At 35.7% G+C, this 11666-nt stretch overlaps 1 protein-coding gene across 4 annotated transcripts; it reads left to right on the top strand.

The window, feature by feature from the left end:
- The first annotated feature begins 1671 nt into the window (after window positions 1–1671).
- Window positions 1672–11399, top strand: LOC104105615 (uncharacterized). Of its 4 annotated transcripts, none has more exons than XR_688407.4 (14): window positions 1672–1877; window positions 6214–6385; window positions 6480–6542; window positions 6646–6748; window positions 6975–7079; window positions 7151–7227; window positions 7316–7445; window positions 7595–7667; window positions 7902–8093; window positions 8609–8729; window positions 8883–9107; window positions 9186–9242; window positions 9349–9462; window positions 11043–11399. XR_688407.4 is itself a non-coding variant. In XM_009613963.4 (13 exons), exons 1-12 carry the CDS (start codon window positions 1801–1803, stop codon window positions 9231–9233), a joined length of 1386 nt encoding a protein of 461 aa, XP_009612258.1. In that variant the 5' UTR covers window positions 1672–1800; the 3' UTR covers window positions 9234–9242; window positions 9349–9731. The 4 variants fall into 4 exon arrangements, 2 of the variants coding, with proteins under 2 accessions (XP_009612258.1, XP_070044469.1); XR_688406.4 differs by having other exon boundaries at window positions 9733–11399; XM_009613963.4 differs by lacking the exon at window positions 11043–11399 and having other exon boundaries at window positions 9349–9731.
- Window positions 11400–11666: the final 267 nt, after the last annotated feature.

Here is an 11666-nt window from a genome sequence, read left to right as displayed (position 1 = left end):
TTGATTTAATTATTTAATTAAGAATTTGGGTTGAAAAATTGGAGAAAATAGAGGAAAATTCTTAGGCCGAATTTTGGGGATTTGAGATATAAGGAAAAGACTTTGAGTTACTTTTATGATTTGGGACTACGAGGCGGTACCTCGGGAGTGCCCGTGTTGATCTTCTTTATTTGTTGTATTGTTGGGTTGTTGTTTCCTTATCATGTAAAATTCTTGTTTTCCTTTCGTGTTGTATTAGTTTTCCTTGATTCCGTGTTGTTACTTCCCGTAAATTCTTTATTGTTTCATTTCTATATCATTTTTATTATATAATTATATTTTCTATCTTGTTTCTTATTATCTCTAGTAGGGCGTCGACCTGACCTCGTCACTACTCTACCGAGGTTAGACTTGATACTTACTGGGTACCATTGTGGTATACTCATACTACGCTTTTGCACATATTTTGTGCAGATCCAGGTATATCCTATCGGCCTCGGTATTAGCGCGTTGAGCTGCTTGCCTTTGGAGACTTCAAGGTATACCTGCCCGCGTCCGCAGGCCTCAGATTCCCCTTCTATTATGTTCTTCCTTATTTCTTTATGTTTTTGATAGACAGTGATGCATAGGATTGTTCAGCATTGTATCTAGAGCTTGTGACTTATATTTTCACTGGGTTTTGGGAGATGTACATGTTGAGTTGCAGACTTTATTTTATATAGTTGTTGATATTTTTGAGATTTAAGTTATCATTTCAGTTATTCCGCATATTTGTTAGGCTTACCTAGTCTTAAAGACTGGGTGACGTCACGATATCCTACAAAGGAAAATTGGGGGCTTGACACTTGATAAGGTGATAGAGATCCTCGAGAATCTCAGGAGCGAGTCCATACAAATCCGAGCACCCTTTTTTGGTCCAGTTATTAGCACAATTTATGTTCAATTAAGTACTACTCCCTCCGTTTCAATTTAGATGAGGTAGTTTGACTTGACAAAAAGTTTAAGAAAAAAAAGAAACTTTTAAAACATGTGATCCTAAGAGCTTAAGGGACAAAAAATTTGTGGGACTATGACATTTGTGTGACTATAAAAATTTCTCATTAAGGGTAAAGTAGGTAAAATAAAATTTTCAAATTTGAATTGCTTCTAAATATAGAAATATGTTATTTTTTTGAAATGAACTAATAAGGAAAGTGTGTCATTTAAATCAAGAGAGTATTTTTTATGCTATTCTTTTTCTTGGTTCAGTCCAGCACTTTTGAAGGATTGACTAATTTGAGAGGAAGAGATGCAATAAGTAAAAGAGTTTTTATGATTTAATGGGTTATGGCTTAATGTTTATTTTTTAAATTTAAAAATAATATTTTTTATAATATGGTGGCTTTTTGTTAGGATGAGTGTATTTTTAAAAACTTTGGTAATGACGAGGGTGGATATTGCCTGATAATATAATAGAGGGTAGATAAGAATAATATACCAAAGTAGGAGCGTAAACTTGGTCCTTTTCCTTAAAAAAAAAAAAGAAGGGGATGAAATAGGCACAATAGAAAATTTGCAGGGCAAACGTGCAATTTGTCCCAAAAAGAAAGGATGAAAATGAAAAAGAAACTAAGGTTTCGTTTTCCCGGGCAAAGCCGAGGTTATAAAAGAAAAATCGAAGACCATTTGTCTTTCTTTTTTCTGTTAAAAAAATCTCCATAAGCCTAAGCCAATACTCTAATACTATCTTCTGCTCCGATCCTGTCCCTTATACGCAAACTGATAATTTTTGTTTATCTTGGTTATTCTGCTTAATTCGTTGTAATTGAAAAAAAAGAAGAGATGACAGAAATGGATGAACCTTTGGATTTTGAATTCGAAGAACCCACACATGTTAGCCCTACTATTACCAAGAAAAAGTAAGTTTGTTTTCCTTTCACCAGTTTTTTTTGTTTCCTTTTATCCTCTATCTCCTGCTGATTAGATTGCAAAACCAGAAGCTGGGTATCTAGGGTTTAGTCAAGTAGCAGTGTTGTTTAATCGGTTGTTACAATCCGCACTTACTATAGTTACCTGCACGAAATAAAGTATGCTGGTAGTGTAAAAGTTGTCGGTGTAAGACAATTGAACTATTTTAGTTTGTATTAAGTATTTATTTGTGAAGTTTCACTTGAACCAAGTCTTAAGCTTCTGATTCTAATTGAACTACTACTACCCTCTAGGCTGTTTCGTTTTATATCATTTAGCATAGTATAGTTATGACTGCAAGAGAGATTAAGCATAGTATAGAAGCGCAATCTTGAGTTAGGGTTGACATACTGTAACATCCCATGGATCGCTGACGGTTGAACTCGAGAGGGGGTTTGCTGTGAAACTTGCCTTTAGCAAATTCCAAGTCGGAATAAGAGAAGAAAGTTGAAGGCTATATAAGAGCGAATTCAGGATTCAATTATTGAGGCGCATTTTGGGTTAAAGCCCAAGGGGGCAAAACCGTGAGGCCCAAAAGCCTTGAGGTGGCCCAGAGCGGATCAGGCCAAAATGGTCAATGGCTTGGTTAAGGGCCTAATGCACCTACCATTTAACTCTATAACAGTAGACATGTAAGATTATTTGTTCACCCCCACAATAGCAACTGTTACTGTAATTAGCCTTTAAGCCTGGGACTAGCTTTCACAACCACCAGTTACCACGTTGTCTTGACGCTGGAAGAGTTGATTTAGATGAATGTGAATAGTCACTTTTCCACACACTCTAGAAAACAGAATATGATTAGGGTTGTTCCTATGATAATTAAGGAAAGGAAGTTGACCACTATTTATTGAGAGAATCTACTCGTCACAAGCCAATAGTAGTTGAAACTCATTTGTCCACACACAATTAAAATAAATAATCAGACCTTGTCTTTATTTTTTAGGTCAAGTCATTACCTTTCAGGTTATAACCAATCAACGCAAAGTCTTAAGTTCTAACAAAAGAGGGTAAATGTAGGTATTCAAAATGACAAGTTAGAGTTAAGGCTGCTTACTGACATACCAGGATAGATCACAAGTTTCTTCAAAATTAGTACTGTTTAAATGATTTTTGAATGAGTATCAGGATTCTTCATTTGCCTAGGGAATAGAGTTTGGTCAACATCATTTGTAAAATGGGAAGAGCCTTAGGGGTCGTTTGGTAGGATGTATAAGGATAGTGCGGAATAAGGTGTATTAGTAATGCAGGGATTAGTAATGCATGGGTTAGTAATGCAAACATTAGTTATGCATATATTATTTCTTATCTACTGTTTGGTGTGGTGTATTAAAAATTATAATGCATTGTATAATTTTAAAGAAAAATAGATGTTTACAAAAATGCTCTCCATATTCTCTAGCTTTAAGGGACTTTAAGGACAATTTTGTCTTTAACCATACTAATGCATGCATTAATAGCATTGGTATTACTAATGTCATGGTTTTCTATGCATTACTTATACATAGGATAATACCAAGTATGATGTATAACTAATACAAGCATTAGTTATACACAGGTTGAAAAAATATACCAAGCAAGATATTAGTAATGCACAGAGCTAATGCTTGCATTATTTTTTCTAATACCTCCTACCAAACGACCCCTTAGCCTGATCATGTCACTAGAAACACCATTGTACTTAAAAGTGTCTAGAGTTTCTAGGAAGTCCAATAGATGCATATTCGGATCTTCACTTGACTTGACTTGAATAAACGTATTTGCTGGATCAATTGGATGACAACTTGGTTGATATCAAAATTATATGCTATCACTGGTGGGCGCCTCATGCTTGCCTGTCTACCATTGTAAGTTAGCGTTGCATAGTCTCTAAGTAGTCTTCCTGCTCTAGGTTTGTCATTAGGCTTGCTGGGTTTCTCCTGTAAGGTTCAGTCCCTGGTTTTCCCCATGTTTTCCTGGATCAATGTGTGATTTTGGGACCGTTCTGCTAGTTCTCTCCTTAGTTATTGCAAGGATCTCTCTATTTCTGGGTTGTACTGAATTGGTTCCTTGGAAGAGGAGCAAGTCATGCACCCACACACAACTTGCTATACTACAACAACTACAACAAACCCAGTGAAATCCCACAAGTGGGGTCCGGGGAGGGTAGTGTGTACGCCTTATGAAGGTAGAGAGGCTGTTTCCGAAAGACCCTCAGCTCAGGAACATTAAAAATGAAGCAATAGAGAAACAATAGCAACAAGATAATATGACAATGGAAGCAAATAATACGAGTAATAGTAGAGTCTCAGAGATCCAGGGATACAAAACTACAAGAATAGTGCCAATCCTACTCATAATAATGGCACACCGTATAAAAACAAGGGACTAGGAATAGGAAAATACCCGACTAGTACTACTACTACTACTGGTAAGACAAGGCGAAACTCTAGACTGTCTATCAACCCACCACCCTAATTCTCGACCTCCACACCTTTTTATCGAGGGGGAACATTAATACTTCACAATTCAATCATACGGACTCAAAAATCAAACTAAACAAATAGACTGAATTATGCGCTCTTTTCCATTCCCAATCATAAACCAACAACCCAAGGGATTAGTAGTGAGGAGATAACAACTAGGATCCCCACATTTGCTTTATGGATCAGGAGTTAGATTTTCGTTGTGATTATAGTTCTTTTAGAAATTATCACCCAGTAGCCAAACTTGACTTAATCCATATTCTAAATAGAGAAAGGGAAACTTCTGAAACATAAACAAATAACAATCAAGCTGGGCAATGATAGCAGTGGGTCAAAACAAAGAACTGGTATTAGAAACTGGTACCATTAAGGGAATGGACCAGACATTGTACTAATTTGAGGTTAGAAACAGTAGAAGATAACTCAAGCACTTGAAAAGTCTTGCAAATTGTGGGTCGAAATAAAGGACTTACTAAGAAGGAAAGAAAGTGACTTCTTCTCACTAACCTACAAGGATATTTCAATTAAGCATTAAAACACTAAAGAGAAATTTCAAAGACAGAAAGCTTCATAAAGCTTAGAATAGGGAAGGGAAAAGAAAACAAAGCATTCCACTAGTATGAACCAGAAATTTATTGATGTTTTAGACATGCCAAAGCAAGCACATGCCCTAAGAACGGGAATGATCTTTATTTATCTCTGATTTCAAAAAGGTTAGTGGTGCACATATCCAGGAGCTTGATTGCTTTCTTAGGTGGGGAGGGGTGGGGGAATTAACTTAATGCACAAAAGCATAATAACTTGCGACTCTTCAAGTAAATGCGTAAAAGGACATAAAAGAGAAGAGGAACGTAATGGAAAAAGGTAGTTGTATCTTATCTCAGAGGCAAAATGAGTTGTTAAAGATGCACAATTTGCAATTCTTAGCAGGAGGCCTCGTAGAGGCGATGTTGGTCTTTTTTTCCAACCAAGAAGTGGAGTAAGAAAGAAATTAGTAAAACAAACTCACATGGGAAATGGAAACAGCACCAGACAGCCAGAACCTTGTTTCTTCAGATGACATTTTCCCACTCAGCAACCGCCATTTAATGTCCAGACTGGAGTTATGCTCTGTATCTTTTTCTTCGTTCTTCTCCTTCAAGACTTTGAACAGAGACTCTGGAATCTTCTGTTCTCCTTCTGATACCAGCTTTTCTAGAGCAAAATGAATTCTACTACAGTCTGTGCAGCAAAATCATTTATCTTCGGCAACTCCTTTAAGTCATCCGCACTCAACTTGCTATGTGCAACAAAGTAGGTGAGAAACAAGTTAGATGAAAATGAAATAAAAATTTGGTTCTCAAATCAGTAACATAACCTATTTGATCACTACTCGTCACTCTATCCCCGGAAATGAACCAAAATTTGACGAGTCTTAAGAGTATAAAAATAGTCTCATCCGTCGTCAAATATAGTATAGATTAAACTATCGTTCTTAGGAATTGGTATGTGTTATGTCTAAGCAAGTCTTGTTGAGCACTATTTGAGAGAATGTAGTTGTCAAGCACCATCACGCAAGAACAATATGAAAACAATGTTGACTCAAGAAATAGGGCAAGATTCAGCATATAGCCATTATGTTCTTTTTCTTTTTCTTCTTTTTTCCCCTGACATAGCGAATATGTATCGGGTATTCATTTTATTACTTGATTGAGAATATCGCACTGGAAACAGGCTAGTCTCTTGTCCATTTCTTTTCGTCGTTGCTTATTCAGCCAATTGAATGGTCTTAACTTTGTGGTACTGTCTTACGTTCTTTGTGCAACTTATCTGTATTTTCTAGGAAGAAGGTAATCGGCTTAGATGATCTTCTTAATGATTTTTACCAAGTGAAGAGTGACATACCTAAGAAGGAACCTAAACGCGCAAAGATCCGGAAGTCCTATGATTCAGATGATGATGTGGATACAAGAGAAGCAGAGCTTCATAACTATGTTGACAAATGCCAACAACAGGTGTGAAACTATCTTTCCTTTCTTCCAGTGAAATATGCTTCTCACTTTGCTCCTAATGTTGGGTAACATTGGATTTTTTGTTTTTGTTTTTTAGATGAATGAAATAAGCACTGATGATCAGATGCCATTATGGGGTCTTCATGTTTTTGGAGACCAGGTTTTATCTATGAACTAAGACGTTTTCATAGCATTCATTTGACTCTGATGGCATCTTGATTTGAATGAAATGTAATGTATATCTTTACCTGTCTGACCTGCAGAAAGCTATGCCCCTGCTGACTTTTCCCGAGATTAGGAGTTGTGTCCTTTTGCAGACCTTCATGGGGCATGAAAATTCATTGTTTGAACTCAAAAACGAAGAAGGTGCTCCCCCCCCCCTCCCCCCCCCTCTCTTTTCTCTCTCTAAATTTCTGGTGGTATTAGTCACAATTATGCTTTGTTACTGACACCTCTTTCTTCATATTTAGCTCTATGTTTAATTCGTTCTAGGTATAACTCGGGGACAAGTTCTTAGAAGATTCAAATGAGTAATTTAACCAATTTAGCTGGAGATTAACTGAGTGGTTCTATATCCATGATGATATTGCAGGAGAAGCATTCCTGGAGGGATTGCTTGTGCATGGTTGGCTTTTGAAATTGGTAAAAAATCATGGTCTAGTTGAAAAGTCCATAGCAACATGGACTTTTAGTCTCAGTAAGTAGCAACACTTTCCAACTATAGAGACCGAATAATTCCATAGTTACAATTGCCTTATGCCTTCTCAGTGTTATATTCACCAAAAGAAGAGTTGAGGGAAGCAGCATGTGAATTTTGGTGCTCTCTTCTTTTACCTGAAAATCAGGTTCTCATCTCTGCACCACGAATGAATATGTATCACTCTATATGTTAATGCAAATTTCTTGAGTTATTTTGCTCTCATGCTTTGTAAGGTTGATGTTGTAACATTTGAGATGGAATGGTTGCCGAACCATTCAGAACTGAGGCAAGCACTTGAAGTATATGGCTTTCTGTTGGATTCCTCTTCCAAATCTTTATCTAGCATGGAAATTGTGGATGGAGGTAGACAATTTTGCACCTTAGTCTGACTTCCCTGGTAGCAACAGTTGTCCGTCTTTTAAAAAACTGAGTACTAATATAGAGTTATTACAAGGGCCTTAGTTTATACTTAGCAGTTACAAATTCTCACTACTTTATATGCTGTGTCTTAGATTCTGATTCTGCTGGACCGCCTCAAAATATCAAATCCTGGATAAAGTATGTTTCTGTTTGTTGCCAAGCGAGGTACGTGATTAGCTTGTTGACTTTTGGAGCTTTATCTGTGTTTTTAGGATTTTAAACATTCTTATAACTGATGCAAATGTTTAGAAATTAGGAATTTTAGCCATGTCAGCCATGTTGAATACTAAATACTTTGGTACCTACCTTTGATCAGAATCATTCTGGCTATGTTAATCCTGAATCATGGCATTATCTTAAATCTACATTCTACAATCATCATATTTTCGTTTTTGATAGGAGTACATGTTCAATTTTCTCAACTTCGGAGGTAGAAGATCTGATTACTTCAGTGATCTGTCTCTTTTTGGACCGGCAACTTCTTGGCCTATCTTCAGCGTTGAATGATTGCTTGCACTCCCTTGTTAGCTTCTTTAGTGATGATGCATTTCATTCGAGCTGTCAGAAAATAGCAAAAGCCGTCACCTGCAGGTATATATTTGTAGTATACATAACAGTTATTTTTTTACTATTAGTTTGATTGCGTTCTGAATTAATTTAGTACCCCTAATCCTCAAATTAATTGTTTTTTTACATAGATGGATCTTATCCCTCCTCAACTTAGTAGAAAGAGATAATTTTAGTGGAAGAATCAGATAAGTTGTATATGAAACAAAACTTGTGAAACTAAATTTAGGACGTACTCCTTTCAGCTGGAAAAAATGCATTTTGAATCTCATTTTTATCGCTGTTGTAGAGAGTGAAAATTTCTATATGGATTATTTATCCAGGAGATTGATGTGCAAAGCATGTTAAGAAGTTAAAATTGTTCTATTGTTAACTTTTTTGCATCTTAAGTTTTTAGTAATTGTTATTTGCTCATCCCTTCGATTTTTACATCATGTTTTGGATTCCTGCTTTGGTGGATCTGTGGATTTAGAAGTTTTATATTTTTATTTATATTCTTCGCGTGAAAGTAATATAATGGTACAAGTTAATTAATTCAGAGTTCCTACGGATATCAACTGCTTGAGATCTGTGGAGATTGTAACTGGAGGGGATCCTCGTACTAAGCATCTGAGGAGTGTGCTGGCTTTTCGGTTTCTTGTAGCATGTTTTGATAACAAGGTAGCTTTGATCTGCTTTTACTATTAAACTATCATTTATGTATTATCTCTGTGCCTCATCATGCTTGTCATTCATACCAGCTCCTGAAATGTGTTTTCTTTTGTAAGATAACAATTTTTCGGTGTATGCATGTTTCCCTGAATACATGTGCAGCTACATGACGAAGAACGGATCTTGAGATCTCTAATCTCTTTCAATCTGAAGGATAAGAATTGTGATCTTCTAAAAATGTATATTCACTTGGTTCTGGTAGAGAACTGGCTGTTTTGCAACCCCTTATTAAAAGATAAACCAATAATCAGTGAGATGTGGGGTGCATGCCTTAGAAACTGTTCCTGTCAAATCACCAGCACAGATTTGAGGTCTTATGCTTCTAAGGTAGATAACATATTGCTCTTCAAATTCTATTATCTTAGTTATTTGGGGATTCCTGCTGACATTTGTTATTTATGTTAGGTTCGTAGTAAAGCATCATATCTTCTTCAAGGCAGCACCACAAGATGACTTATAAAGGTCTGTACTTGTATACGTCCTTGCACAAAATTTTCTTCCTACAGTGAATCAGGTGTGATACAGTAAGTCTATCAAGAGATCGACATGTTTGATGTATAATCCACAGGATGACTTTGTGGTTTTGTGATGGAACCGAAGATTCATTCTAGCTTCTAAAGAAAGTTGACGTTGCTGATAATGTTTCTCATGAGATGGCCATCTTCTACCGACAAATTTTTGGGTAAGAATTGCAGTTTTTGCTAAGATCAATCGATCTATCTGCCTGTTTTTTGTCATTCTGCCCCCCCCCACTAAATGGAACATGTGCTCATATGCATCTTTGCACTGTATAGTAATACATTTTCTTACCTTCTTTTTTTGAGGGAATATTGAGATAGATGTAGTTTAGTGATGCTCTCTTTTGTCATCTGGTATTTTTCTCTGGTGCTTGTTTATCACGCATGAAAAAATTATTTAAATCTATTCTGTTCACGTCTTTCATTTTTCTTAGGTTGCTGCTTTATCATGAATATGTGATGTGCCTTGATTGAAATACAATAGCATATTTTTGTACAAGAGATATAGGAGAAGTTTTCTGTTGAAGTAAGGATTCATCTCACTATGATTTGATTGTCTGAAAGTATAAAATTCTATTGAATTTGCAGTAATGCCAAAAACTAGTAAGACATATATTATTACAGTAAAAAAAATTGGATGCCTACAAGTTTCATGACAAAAACAAAGTATTACTAGCAACGCTTACTACTAGACATAACCATGCATAAATAAGATGAAAACTTTTAAGTTGTAAACAAAACCAATCGTAAATTAATTCATATGTTTAAATATATTTCCTAACTTTATAGTTATTAGTCCAAAATATGTTCCTTGTATTATATGTATCTGGATCATTTGATCATTTGTCATAACTAAATGCACCAAAATCATTCCAAAACTCTTAAATATATGAGTACTTATCTAAATTAAGTGTTTAGATTTATGAAATTACTCCAAATACTTATGGAAAAATATTAAAGGACCATCGATATAAATTTTTGGAATCCGTACGTGCAGTTTATTTTTAGTTTCAGACTCCTAATATATGTATATATCTCTATATACGCTAGCCTTTTGCAAACCAAAACCAGCTGGTATAAACGAATTTTTCAACTGTATCCAGCAGGATTAATTATATCTTCCTCATTTAACGCCAAAATAATTGGGTTAGCATTTGGGAATAAAAAATCTTGGAAAATTGAAGATTCTTCAATTCTTTTACTGTTATTAAACAATGTACGGTATGCAATCTTGTCCTATGGCCTGAGATGTTAAATTATAAATAAAATATTTTCCTTTTCCCGTTGTAACCTAATATAAAGTCACGAAAAATTCCCACATGCTAAAACTATATGCCGACTGAAACATGGCAACCAGTAATATATAGCTTCATTAATTGACGCTGGTGCATGCAATCTCCTCATGGTATTTCGAAGCAGTATTGTTGATAGATAAGACCCTACCTTCATATTTAAGTCATATTTCGTCGTAGTATATAGCTATCTGCTATCACATCACAACAACGAGAGCGTAGATGAGTGGAAATCCAGGTCTTAGGATAGCCAATCCCAAATCTCAAAATCACATGAATTGGCTGAAGGATTGTTGGATAGAATAAGTTTATGGACATAAAATCCAAAAAGGTTTGAGGTCCGAGATTATTTTACCTTTGGTCTCGACCACTTGCATAGATCATTAGCAGAGGAAGTTGAATTCATGCATTTTCGTTCCTGGATATGAAAGAAAACCATGGTTTGCACACAGACAGCGTCAAAGCGTAAGCAATCAGAGAGGGAAGTAGACGACTTTTGAAAGATCAAATCAAGTGCCAAATCTGGAAGACTTGACCAGTCTTGGTATTACTGCGTATGGCCATATCTATGAAGGAGTACTTATGTTTGCATGGGAGAAGGAAAAGTAGGGCATCACAACTGTCCCTTTTCTTTTCTTTTTATTTTATTTCTGTTTCTCCCTTTCTTTGTTTTTGTTGTCAATTGTCATGCCCATATATAGCGGTAAAATGATTGGCAGAGGATCCAAATTCCTTCAAAATCTTGATCAATATCTATGACATAAGGTTTCATTCTATATCTAAATCTAAATTCAATTTTTTTATGTCAACATTAACAGTAGATGCTCCAGGATTCTTTTAACTCTCCTTTTTAATCATCACTCCTCTAAACTTTCATTTGCGTCAAGACACTAGCTTATTTCATTCTTATTATAATCGTGCTGGCGGAAGATAACAGGTATATTGTAGAATTGGACGGACCTACACGTGCCCAAAATATCTCACTGTATGAAATTAATTGCAATGTGTGCAAGCTGACTCGGACACCATGATTATTTCAAAGAAAAAACAATTTCTTAGATGATACAAGTGAGTTA

This window comes from Nicotiana tomentosiformis, chromosome 11 (genome assembly GCF_000390325.3).
Source record: "Nicotiana tomentosiformis chromosome 11, ASM39032v3, whole genome shotgun sequence".
Taxonomy (NCBI): Eukaryota; Viridiplantae; Streptophyta; class Magnoliopsida; order Solanales; family Solanaceae; genus Nicotiana; species Nicotiana tomentosiformis.
The sequence above is the reverse complement of the archived record's forward strand: the minus strand, read 5'-3'. Positions and strand labels throughout refer to the sequence as shown.

Coding starts and splice junctions, on each gene's coding strand:
- LOC104105615 (XM_009613963.4), top strand. CDS start 1,801: ATGACAGAAATGGATGAACCTTTGGATTTTGAATTCGAAGAACCCACA. Junction 6,543..6,645: donor TTCATGTTTTTGGAGACCAG/GTTTTATCTATG, acceptor TCTGACCTGCAG/AAAGCTATGCCCCTGCTGAC. Junction 7,228..7,315: donor TTCTTTTACCTGAAAATCAG/GTTCTCATCTCT, acceptor ATGCTTTGTAAG/GTTGATGTTGTAACATTTGA.